General features: G+C 42.8%; 1 protein-coding gene across 2 annotated transcripts in view; it reads right to left on the bottom strand.

Annotated features, from left to right (window-relative positions):
- Positions 1 to 10,691, bottom strand: part of LOC134100748 (calpain-2 catalytic subunit-like) — a 21,270-nt gene extending 10,579 nt beyond the window's left edge. For both annotated transcript variants that reach the window (XR_009941316.1, XM_062554184.1), the window contains exons 1-8: positions 10,221 to 10,691; positions 9,668 to 9,737; positions 5,495 to 5,613; positions 4,954 to 5,087; positions 2,597 to 2,765; positions 1,555 to 1,638; positions 563 to 648; positions 333 to 407 (exon numbers count right to left, since the gene is read on the bottom strand). Coding sequence is in view for 1 of the 2 variants with exons in the window: in XM_062554184.1 (XP_062410168.1) it covers positions 333 to 407; positions 563 to 648; positions 1,555 to 1,638; positions 2,597 to 2,765; positions 4,954 to 5,087; positions 5,495 to 5,613; positions 9,668 to 9,737; positions 10,221 to 10,457 (974 nt within the window). In the remaining variant the exon portion in view is untranslated. The remainder of the gene's footprint in view (positions 1 to 332; positions 408 to 562; positions 649 to 1,554; positions 1,639 to 2,596; positions 2,766 to 4,953; positions 5,088 to 5,494; positions 5,614 to 9,667; positions 9,738 to 10,220) is intronic.
- Positions 10,692 to 12,500: the final 1,809 nt, after the last annotated feature.

The raw sequence follows: 12,500 nt of genomic DNA, 5'->3' as shown, positions 1-12,500 counted from the left end.
AATCCCGACGTCATGAAGGCAGGGTCTAGGCCGGTCTAGGCTACCTGGAGAGCAACTGCCGCTGCGATAAGTGAAGGCCATCGACTGCAGAGTAGTAAACACGGCCATCTAGACCATCGTGGACAGATTTTTAATCACATGCATCTTGTCCTGCGCAGTTCTGCTCGATGCTGCGCCATCACGAACTCGCCTATGTACCACATGATGTTTGTGACAAATGAGACAAGACCCTCTCTCTAAACTTGAGCTGTTTCATGATTGGCTAAAATATGACCCATGACCCTTTCTCTCCATTTGAGCTGTCATGATTGGCTGAAAGAGGAATCTCCTACCAAAACTCTCCGTCCTCGGCTTTGTGTCTGAGTCTCTCTGAGTCTTCAAGACTGATGAGCTGCCACTCGGAAGATCTGTGAAAACACACACACACACACACACACACACACACATACATATGTACACACACACATGCATACAAACACACGTACACACAAAAAAGGATGAGTGTCTTTTGCGGTCCTTATTCCCTTACAGTCACACAACTACTGGCTACAGGGTTTCCTACCTGTCGCTCCAGGGGCCTGTCCACTCAATCCTTCCCCAGGGGTTACGCACACGAATCAGTCTGATGATCTCACCAGAGCATTTAACCTACACACACACACACACACACACACACACACACACATACACACACACACACACACACACACACACACACACACACACACACACACACACACACACACACTTTATTTATGTCCGCAATTCATAATAAATGTACAAACGGACATACATGTTACAGATGCAGAACATTGCTAAGGCATGATCCACCAATGTGGGTCTGATGACAATTCAAACAGCAAATTTATGGATACACACAACACCTTCTTCTCCATATATGGCGACTTCCAATAATGGAGGATTTTGAGCAGTATTTGGCAATTTGCTTTGCACACACACACACACACACACACACACACACACACACACTAAATTCCCACATAAATTATGAACACTCACCAATAGCACATGTGATGTATAGCATAACGTGATGAAAGCAAGGTACACACACACAAACACACACACACGCACACACTGCTTTTCACCAGTGTGAGAGTGAGAAGGTGACGCAAGATGAGAGTCTGAAGCTCACAATGGAGGGAAGGAAAACACTGCCCTGTTTACTCTGCTGCTAATCAGAGGAACAGATATGCACTCAGACACTCATCAACACACACTCAACACACACACACACACACACACACACACACACACACACACACACACACACACATGCACGCATGCACGCACGTACAAACACACACACGTATGCACGCACACACACAAGCGCGCGTGCGCACATGCACATGCACACACACACACACACACACACACACACACACACACACACACACACACACACACACACACACACACACACACACACATACAGCTGACACACACACACACACACACACACACACACACACACACACACACACACACACACACACACACACACACACACACACACACACACACACACACACACACCTCCTCTGCTCCTGTTATGGAGTAGGCATGTTCCTTCACCAGTTGCTTTGATGTCACTGATTCAGGGGCTTCATCTCCAGTGGCCTAAGCACAGAAAAGACTACAGTCACCAAGTGAATGATGGGAAACAAAGTCCTTTTTGGAGTATGAATGCAGTCACAATGTAATGTTCGTATATTTCTTTATTATGAAAGCACTTCTACCCAGCTCTCTTTGAGACATGTCAGCACCATTCTCTGTTTTCTCTGTGTGTGTGTGTGTGTGTGTGTGTGTGTGTGTGTGTGTGTGTGTGGGGGGGGGGGGTTTCCTCTCCTCACCTTTCTTCTCTTTCCATGTCCTGTGTTTGGTGTAGTTCATCATCAGGGCATCTAACTCATTTGTCAAATCCACCATCCTGTTAACCCTCTTGCTACTCTCAGAGTCTGCGTCCGTATCTTATTATCTTTCTTGTCGGTCTGTCCATCTCTCTCTCTCTCTCTCTCGCTCTCTCTCTCTGTCTGTCTCTCCCTCTGTCCTTTTTCTGCCCCTTGGTGAAAGTATTCCTTACTCCGTTTTTTGGTTCCTTTTTGTCTGTCCATCAATCAGTGTGTTTGTCTACCTATCTGTCCTGTTTGTCAATCTGTCTGTCCTTTTTATGTTTCTGAAGGCCCCCCATCTCTCTCTCTCTCTCTCTCTCTCTCTCTCTCTCTCTCTCTCTCTCTCTCTCTCTCTCTCTCTCTCTCTCTCTCTCCCTCTCTCTCAGGATCATTGCTATGGTTCAGAACCATATCTGAACCACGTCAGAACTACATCAGAGTTCATATCAGGACTAATTTAGTACCATATCAGCACCATATCAAAACCAAATCAGAGCCATATCAGAACCAAATCAGGGCCATATCAGAACAAATTCAGTTCTATATCAAGGCTATATCAGGACCAATTCAGTACCATATCAGGACCAATTCAGTATCAGGACTAATTCAGTACCATATCAGTACTGTATCAGGACCATATCAGGGCCGGTTGCTGTCCTAGTTGGTGGCAGTCAGTGGGTGCTTACGTTGATGGAGCAGCCCAGCAGAGCTCCTCTGTCCAGGCCCTTCTGGATGACCCTGTAGAGGTTGGGCTGCGGGGAGCTGAGCTTGTAGCGCTCAGCGATGCCCCCCGTGAAGTCCTCAAAGCCCTCAGTGGGAGAGCCGCCCGACAACGCCTCATAGCAGCCGTTCACCCTACAGGAGACACACACCGACACACAGACGCACACACAGACACAGACACAGACACAGACACACACACACACACACACACACACACACACACACACACACACACACACACACACACACACACACACACACACACATATGCACCACACACACAGACACACACCCAGTCAATAACAGGAATAATGTGATGTGTTTATCATAAAATTTCTTCTCTAATAATTGTACAGGCTAGGCTATTCAACTAACCCACTTGCTTATGAGACTCGGTGGCTGCCTAGTGTGCATATGCTTTCTTATTTGGGTTTGGGGGTGCCAGGATTTATGCGAAAAGAGTTGAAATTGACTATCAACTATAATCAACTATTGCATAGTATATATGCTGTGTGTAAGGTGTATATTTCATACACAATTTGGCAACCTGGTTAATGTCAGACTAACTGAAAACAGTGGTGGATCCGTGATTTCAAAATGAAGTTTGATGGTTGTGCTAAATCCGGGAGTTAAAAATAACAAAGAGGGCGCAGAGGGATAACCTTAGCATATGCGAGAAAAACGGGAAAAACGGGAGTGTTGGCAGATATGCTGTAAATCACAAGACATCGTGGAGACGGTGACAGTGGAAATTCTGTTCCCGGTTAAGGAGTTTCCTGGCAGTCAAAAGCCATAAGCATGAAGCAGAGGGGTCAAAGGTCAAGACCTGATTAACAACCACTCAGCCAACAACATCCTATTAGCACAATGAAACAATTAGTGTGTGTGTGTGTGTGTGTGTGTGTGTGTGTGTGTGTTTGTGTGTGTGTGTGTGTGTATGTTTGCCAATGTGGATAATAATATGCCATTATTATCCAAATTGTAAAATATGAATATGCATTTTGTGAACATTCTGGTTATCATGTGTGTGATTACACAATAACTTTAACTTTAACTTTTAACACATTCTTTTATTTCTAAATTGGCTCATACTGTATATTTTGTGACTGATTAGCTCATTTTCCAGCCCAGGACATTCCTTCCAGCCCATCCTCCTGCTCCATCGTCTGGAGTTCGGAGCTGCCATTCCTGTAACACCCACTCCTATGACCCCTGAACAAAGGATGAACTCATGCCTTACTGACCCCCCCCACACACACACATACACACCACCACCAGACACACACACACACACACACACACACACACACACACACACACACACACACACACACACACACACACACACACACACAATGACACATACACATACACACACACACACACACACACACACACACACACACACACACACACACACATACACACATATTCTTGTTGCCCTCACCCACAGCAGCGTTCGCCAGACCATGAACTTAGTCAACACTTGAAACATCCTCTTTCTACAGTAAAATTCAGGAACTGGAGAATCTGGCTCAAGACCCCATGATAGCACAATGTCATACACATGACAAATGATGTAAATCAGAACCCCATCTGGCCTCGGAACAACTGAATCATTTTGTTCATGATGCCGTCATCAACATGCCAGAGAGTCATCACTGTGTGAATGCTATGGAGACTAGTATTTTTTTTTTAATTGTTGGGAATAGGCCTATGCTCTGTACAAAGAGCAATGACATATGTGTCCATAATTCTTCTTATTCTTTTGTTTGTATGACATAAGCCATTAACAATGATTTATAAGCTTACTCCATTAGAAAAAAGAACACTGTGTAACTGATGATATCATAAAGACAGCTAGGCCTTAATAATTACTGTAATTGGCCTGTCATAATGACTATTAATTGGGTGTTCTTCATGGTTGATCAATCATGCTGGATGGAGCTCACTTATTAGCAAACAATCCACAGAACATTTCAACTCATATCTCAGGAAAATGGGTTGACTTCAAAACAATGGCAACCGAAGTTAATGTTTGACATGATTGTCACATTGCCCCTGCATGAACTTAGCACCACACTATAATTCACCACAAGGAAGGAGACAACCTTTGTTTTGACCCTCCATCCAACATCCGTCACAATTTCTAGAATTTTCTGTTTAGTTCCCTCTATCACGTTCAGACCCTTTGAAATAGATTCTATGCTTCTTCATCAGAATAGAACACAAAGTAATTGTGAGGTAATAAAGCTTTTGCTGTAGCCATTCACTAGTAGAACAGAAAACAGTGTGATTGTGATGTCATAAAGGCCCTTACTTGGCGTAGGCCTTCTCCAGTAGGGCGCTCCAGAACTCGGAGCCCTCTGCTGAGTGCACGAACAACAGCTTCCCATTCCTCACTGGCAACCGGTCGTCAATGACAACATCCACCCACTCACCAAACTGCCAGATCTGATGACAGAAATAATTCATTCATTCAATTAATTAAGAATCATGTCTGTTTCTGTATGATACACATGACACCTGAAAAGACATAGGCTACACTATATTGCCAAAAGTATTGGGTCACCTGCCTTGACACGCATATGAACTTAAGTGACATCCCATTCTTAATCCATAGGGTTTACAGTAATATGACGTCGTCTGTCCACTCTTTGCAGCTATAAAAGCTTCAACTATTCTGGGAAGGCTTTCCACAAGGTTTAGGAGTGTGTATAACATAAGTTTATATGTGAGACAAGGCAGGTGACTTACATACTTTTGGCAATATGGTGTGAGTGCGTCGGCACATTAAATTGAACGAGAAAGAAATGAAGGAGGTCAGAAAAAAGTGTAAAAAATACTGTCTGATGGATCACCTGGAAGTGAAATATCCCGGCATAGCTGTGATCAAAGTTCTGTCCGTGTGGTACCACCCGATTCAGCACCTCTTTATTCAGAGTGAGAGAAGCGATAGCTGCCAGTAACCAGCAGTCACCTGCAGAGGGAGAGAGAGAGACAGAGAGAGAGAGAGAGTGGGGGAGAGAGAGAGAGAGAGAGAGAGAGAGAGAGAGAGAGAGAGAGAGAGAGAGAGAGAGAGAGAGAGAAAGAGAGATTGATTGATTTGTATTGATTGTACAAATATCTCCCCTTTAACTCCCAATACGCTTTATTATCATTATTATCATTGTTATATCAATATCATTATTATTATTATTATTACCATTATTGTTATTACTATTACAATAGCATATGCATTATCAATATAATTACTTTGTAATTCGTTAGCTCTGTCACACACACATACAGCTTCCAAGCTTTCAGTCAACAATTTACAGTGCAGTGAACTCGCTGAGAAACATTTACTGAACATTTGACCTTGTACTGCATAGCCTACTTGCAGCATTTTAAATAATGAAAGGTGTTTACCTATTTTGACCTAGTAACTTGTGGATCAAGTTTAAATGAAGTTAGACGTTATTAACTCTCAGTTGCATGCACATATCTACAGTTATTCTGGGGGGTGGTTGTCAGTGTCTGCAGCTGAGAGAGAACAACCTTGAAAGAAGTTATCAGGCCCTGGCATGCAGCTAATCTATATGTAGACCCCCCCCCCCTCCCCCCCACACACACACAGCAACACACACACACACACACACACACACACACACACACACACAGAAATATGCTAAATCAACCCCTCAATGCACAGACAGACATGCACAGGCATAGTTCCAGTCTAAAAAAATCCTTAAGCTCAGTAGAGAGACAGAGAGAGAGAGAGATAGAGAGAGAGAAAGAGAGAGAGGAGGAGAGAGAGAGAGATGGCAAGAGAGAGATAAGACGAGAGAGAGAGAGATAGAGAGAGAGGGAGAGAGAGAGAGAGGCCCACTCCCACTTTATCTTTCTGCTTCACTTCACACTGAGTGACCTTTGGAATAACTCACATAGTTTTCTTGCCTAAATTGCTTAATCAAATCTCCCCACCGTCAGACGCAAACAACAACACTTCCTGATCTCTCCTCTGTCCTCACCGCACCCCCCCCCCCCCCCCCTTCATTTGCACACGAATCCAGGCCTGACCCTCACGCTACCTGTCTACTCACACACAGCAGATCATGTACTGTAGCATTTAGTAGCATTTGGCTAACAACACATTCTCTCAGATTTACATCACATGCATTCTTTTAGAAGACACTTTGATCCAAAGGGACATAATTTGTCACCAGGGACTAACAGACATTGCCCCCGGAGCAACTTGTGGTTAAGTGCCGTGCTCAAGGGCACAACTGTGGAACCCGGGAGTTTTGTACATAAACAATAGCGAGAAGTTCAGAGCCTTTGTACGTAAACAAAGATAGTTCAAATAAATGTTAAAGTACACCCCCCCACCTCCCTCCTCCCTCCCTCCCTCCCCTCGTTCTGTTGGCTTACAGCAGCTCTGTAATCAGGCGTCTGTTTGTTGTGCCAGTGAGATGACTGAGCCTGTGAAAGGGGCTGAAACGCCGAGATAATGAGCAGATTAGGAGTCTGCTCCAACAGCAGTAGCACCAGAGGCAAACGCAAGGCCAGCGCAGGACAGCCTGCACTGGAGGAAAACTTCTCCAGTAATTTCCTGTGTATTAGCCGCATTGTGTTTTTATCCGCAGGACAGTTGTTTTTATGCAAGTTAAAACAAACAAAATCATATTAATAAAATATTAACGGCGCCGTGTATTAATCTCTGTAACAGTTGAAAATTTGGGAAATTACGGTGACCTTGGGAACTTGGAATATGTGTGTGTGTGCGCGCCCGCGCACCTGCGAGCGTATGTGTGCGTGTGTGTGTGTGTGTGTGTGTGTGAGCATGTGTGTGTGTGTGTACAATATGTGTGCATCTGCATGTGTGCATGTGTGAGCGTGTGTGTGTGTGCATGTGTATGTGTGTGTGTGTGTGTGAGCGTGTGTATGTGTTCCGTTTTCATACTAAGGATATGGATAAGGATTATGTCACTAACTTTAGTGGAATGAATCATATCAATCATAAACCATATGAGTGGTAGCCTATTCAGACTCTTGGGCTGGTGTAATTATGTACATTTTTCCCACAGTGCTGCATGCTGGGATTGGTCATTGTTGACACTGCTAAACCACAGATCCCAGAGGAGTTTCAAAGATTCCACCGGCTTCCTCCAACCAGCTAAAGGCTGGCAGAACACTAAAATAGCCTTTCAGAGTTCCAGCAGATGACTCAAAGCTCATTCTAGAACATTCTTGGTCACCCTTCTTTTGTGATGATAGGAAACTCTAAAAAAAAAAAAAATACAACTGTGACACTTCCTGTGTCTCAGAGGAGGAAGTCATGATGAGGACATAGCCAGCAGAGAAGGCCTGAAAGACATTCCTGGTACGAGATACTTTCCATATTCCCAAATAAAAATCCCAGACTTTTCCAGTCCTAACAAAACTGTTTTTTTTTCCCCTCTTAGTCGTGTACTTTTCTGCTTTTCTGCTTTTCCGCTTTTTTTTTTTTTTTAAATATGAGATATTGTTGCTAGGAATTTGACTTTCGACCTTGATATTTCTTTGCACGATATTGACATTTCCCAATCTTTTCCCAAGACTCTCATGCAAATGATCATACTTTTGTAGGTCTGGAAAACATCGCTTTTTGATTCCATGCATTCCTAGACACGAACAAGCACTCTGTGCAAAAACAGCTTACTCATCTCTTGTCCTCTCAAACATCTCACTGAACACTCTCATCTCTTCTCCTCTCAAATATCTCACTCTTAACATCTCACTCTAAACACACTCACTCTAAACACATCTCACTCTAAACCAGTTCAGTGGTCTACACTCTGGTTCAGTGCTGGAGACATGACAAGAGGGTCGCCACAAACAGGAGGACATTTGACTTTTTGTGTGCCTATATAAATGTAAATGTATACATTTATTTATATATCTAGCCTATAAATATATAAATAAATGTGACTTGACTTGACTTGACTAGGCTTGACTTTTAAGCCAAATACAGTGAACTCACTCTAAACACACTCACCTTCTTTCCTCTCAAACATCTCACTCTAAACACACACATCTCTTCTCCTCTCAAACATCTCACTCCTCATTCTAAACACACTCATCTCTTCTCCTCTCAAACCCAGGCGACCTATCAGCTTACACGGACAACACGAGTAGATAAAGGCAATAATATGTGTGCTGTGCTTGAGTGCACTCACATGAATATAATCAGAAACCTGTTATGGGTGATCACTATGAAAATGAATTCATTTTATTTCACTTGCCCATTTTTCTTCCTGCAAAGCAAATCTGTTTACATATGAACATGAATCTTGCGGCTGATTGTGTGGAATTGAATTACCGTTCTTGTTAGAGATTCCTGATAGTCACAAGAGAAGGTTCTAACTTTGGAGGGGGGGATAGAGAGAGGGAGCAAAGAAAGAAAGAGAGAGACAGAGAGAGAGAGCAGTTTAAAATGGATGAATGATTGAATGGATGAATGGATAGCATGTCATTTTTATTTTATAAATGTATTATTTTAAAAGCCCTATAAGGACAAGCATTGTAAATTAGCCAAGGCTACAAATGCCATGATGCCTTTCTGTTGGGTTGTGCACAGCCCACATGATATGTATCTGTCCCTCAAATAAACCATAAAACAACAAACAAACAAAACAGAAAATAATGTCATGTATGTTATGCAAAGAAAAAATACAAACTTCCATATTTTCTATGAAGTCTCCATTTTGGCCTTAACAACAATCCTACACTCGCTCACTCAGAACTCTCTCCACAATGGAATGCTAATATTTCCTTCCCATATTGTTTCTCGTCTGTGTTTACACTACGCGACATCCTGACGAGTGTAGAGGAATTCCTCACGCTAACCATCAGGGAACAACCCACTTGAGGAACGGACATTCAAATACTATTCATTAGAGAGACTACAGTTCATAAGTAGCATGTGTGTGTGTGTGTGTGTGTGTGTGTGTGTGTGTGTGTGTGTGTGTGTGTGTGTGTGCGTGTGTGTATGTTTGTGCGTGTCTTACCAAGAGATCCTTGACAGATGTCTGTTCTTGTTGCTCCTTCAACAATAAACTGTGGACTGGGAGTCAGTTCCTGAAACACACACGCATGTGCATATGCGCACACACACACACACACACACACACACACACACACACACACACACACACACACACACACACACACACACACACACACGCATGTAAACAAACACACACACACAAGCATGACACAAACACACACACAGAAGCGACACACATAGAACAAATTTTGCATTGAGTAAACATAAGGGTGTGCAGGGGTGTGTGTGTGTGTGTTATGAAAATATGGTCTATGGATAGGCTAGTAGGCCTAATCAGCACTCATTCATATCATCGTCTAAATTTACGCAAAATACATCTGACGTCTATGAAACTGATTTTCAACATTTCAAAAGTAGACTATGGCTAACCTATCTTGAACTTGCGTTTCACATTGTTTTCACAGCAAATTAGCCTTCAAATGTAGGCTAATCTCAAACAATGTTGCATTGGAATCGTGAGCCTAAACAGTGTTGCGTTGGAATCGTGCGCCTACCGTTGGTCTCTTCCACTCAACGCCTTCAAGTTTGTAGGAGTCAGGTCCGAGTTCATCGTAGCCCAGCGAGGAGACGGTCGCGCCGAACTTGTCATCCTCGAAGAGCGTGCCGCTCTCCAGGCACTGCCGTTTCAGCGCCTCGTAGTCCTGATCCAGGTACGGCACAGCCTGGCTGTTCGAGCCGAGACCCTCCGCCCGGGTGCGGTTGCGCTGCAGTTTAGATGCGATTCCGGACATTGCCGCTTCCAGGAGCAATATTGCAAGCGAACAGAATCTCTACCTGAGGACGGAGAGTTTTTTGGGCAGAGGTGGTGAGCGCCCCGCGCATAATTCGTAACTTCCGCGTGGAAATCAGCCTTTGAAGGGCCGGGGTCTGCATTCCGATGCAATGTTTTTTTATGTGTGTGTTTTTTTTCTTCTTTTCTATTTGATAGCAGGACTCCGATGATTGGGGTGGAGCAGTGCCCCCTGTATGGTGGTTTACAGTAAGTGGGCCGACCCAATGCCTGGCCCTGACGTCGGTGGAGTGCAAAAGGTCATTTCAGTTCTGGGCACGTTTTTTTGTTATTGATTGATGAGATGTGATGCTACTTTTGCAACTACTGGCTATCTTTGGCAAAGCTCTACACATGAATCACACAAACTTACACCACTCCTGGCTGTGTCTTGCAAAATCATCCTTGCCGAACACTTCCAAATGTTTTTACAGTAAATGGTGTTTTTTTGTGTGTGTGTCAAACCCAACCATCATGTGAAAACACATATAAGCATTAACTACACACTGACATTGCAAATAATAATAATAATAAAAGTTATGTTTTATTTTGTTTTGTTTTGTTTTACTGCAGGGCATGCCAGTTTGCAAACATGAATACACTCATATTCAAATAAGTGCCTATAGGCCTAGGCCTATAGTAGGCTAGGCACCATGGAATCTCTTGTTTCGTATCCTCCTTGTCATATATCCCTCTTGTGAACTCAGTATGTAAATAGAGGTGACCTAGTGGTGTGCTGTTAACACACTGAGAGGTAACTAGCACTGAATGTGGTTTCAGTTTGGAGAAAATCACTGCTCTCAGAAAAACTGCCAAAAGAGTAAGATATTCCAAGAGAAACACAAGGGACATACTGGACACTGGCAGGCTAAGGGTTACTAATATGATGGACCTAATACAACAATCAATATTAATAACAGCAACCAATAACACCATTACACAAATACGCTTTAACAGGCACATACACTGTCTCTCCAAATATTATGATTTCATTTAGGCCAAAAAGCCCTATTGTCCTGAATGACTTTATGTGAAGTTCATAGACATATCCATATTAATATCCTAATAAAGTAGCACAGAGACAAGTTGAAAAAAAAAAAAAACACAAGCAAACAAATGAAAAATGATTAATGTAGTGGTATGAAAGTGTATTCAGTCTGAGCATCTGAAGCAGCCTTTGGAAGTTTAGCTCCACCTTGTGGACAAATAATGTCACTTCATGTCAGTTTGGCCTTTGACCTTGGCCTACCTCCATACCTCTGCAGGTTTTTTACTATCTTACTCAAATGCTATTTTATGTAAGATAATATCATTCCATTTCTTTATGTGTGAAATAATTTTGACAAAACAAACAAACAAACAAACTAAAAAAACTACATATGCCAATGCATTTATACATACACAAGTACATAGCCTAATAGTGAATCATGATAGTGTAAACAACTATAAGCGAGAAGCAGCAGTTTCCACCATGCAAATTCTACTAATAACTAATAGCAACACAACATCATAAAGCAAAATGCAATGGAATAAGTAACAAGTCTCTAAGTATAATACACATATAAGCATATCAAGGAGAACTGATCATACAGACTGCCTGGAGTGTTAGGTTACATGTCTTGTGTCGCTGTGGTTTGGACACAAGGCTGACGTGCAAAACGTTCCCCCCGCGCGCGCGCACACACACACACACACACACACACACACACACATACTCTTTCTTTCTCTTTTCTTTTGAACATTTTCTATTTTTGGCTGAAAAAAGTACATGAGAAAAATGTGCATCAAAACATAATGTTATCGTTCACATCATACAAATACCAAGGCATTTCATGAGTGTTGTGGACATGACAAAATGTCAGTTTTCCATGGAACTGCTTCTCTCTCTCTCTCTCTCTCTCTCTCTCTCTCTCACTCACACATACACACACACACACACACACACACACACACACACACACACACACACACACACACACACACTCACTCAGTTAATTTGTTCTGG

The sequence above is a fragment of the Sardina pilchardus genome, chromosome 1, assembly GCF_963854185.1.
Source record: "Sardina pilchardus chromosome 1, fSarPil1.1, whole genome shotgun sequence".
Classification (NCBI taxonomy): Eukaryota; Metazoa; Chordata; class Actinopteri; order Clupeiformes; family Clupeidae; genus Sardina; species Sardina pilchardus.
The sequence above is the reverse complement of the archived record's forward strand: the minus strand, read 5'-3'. Positions and strand labels throughout refer to the sequence as shown.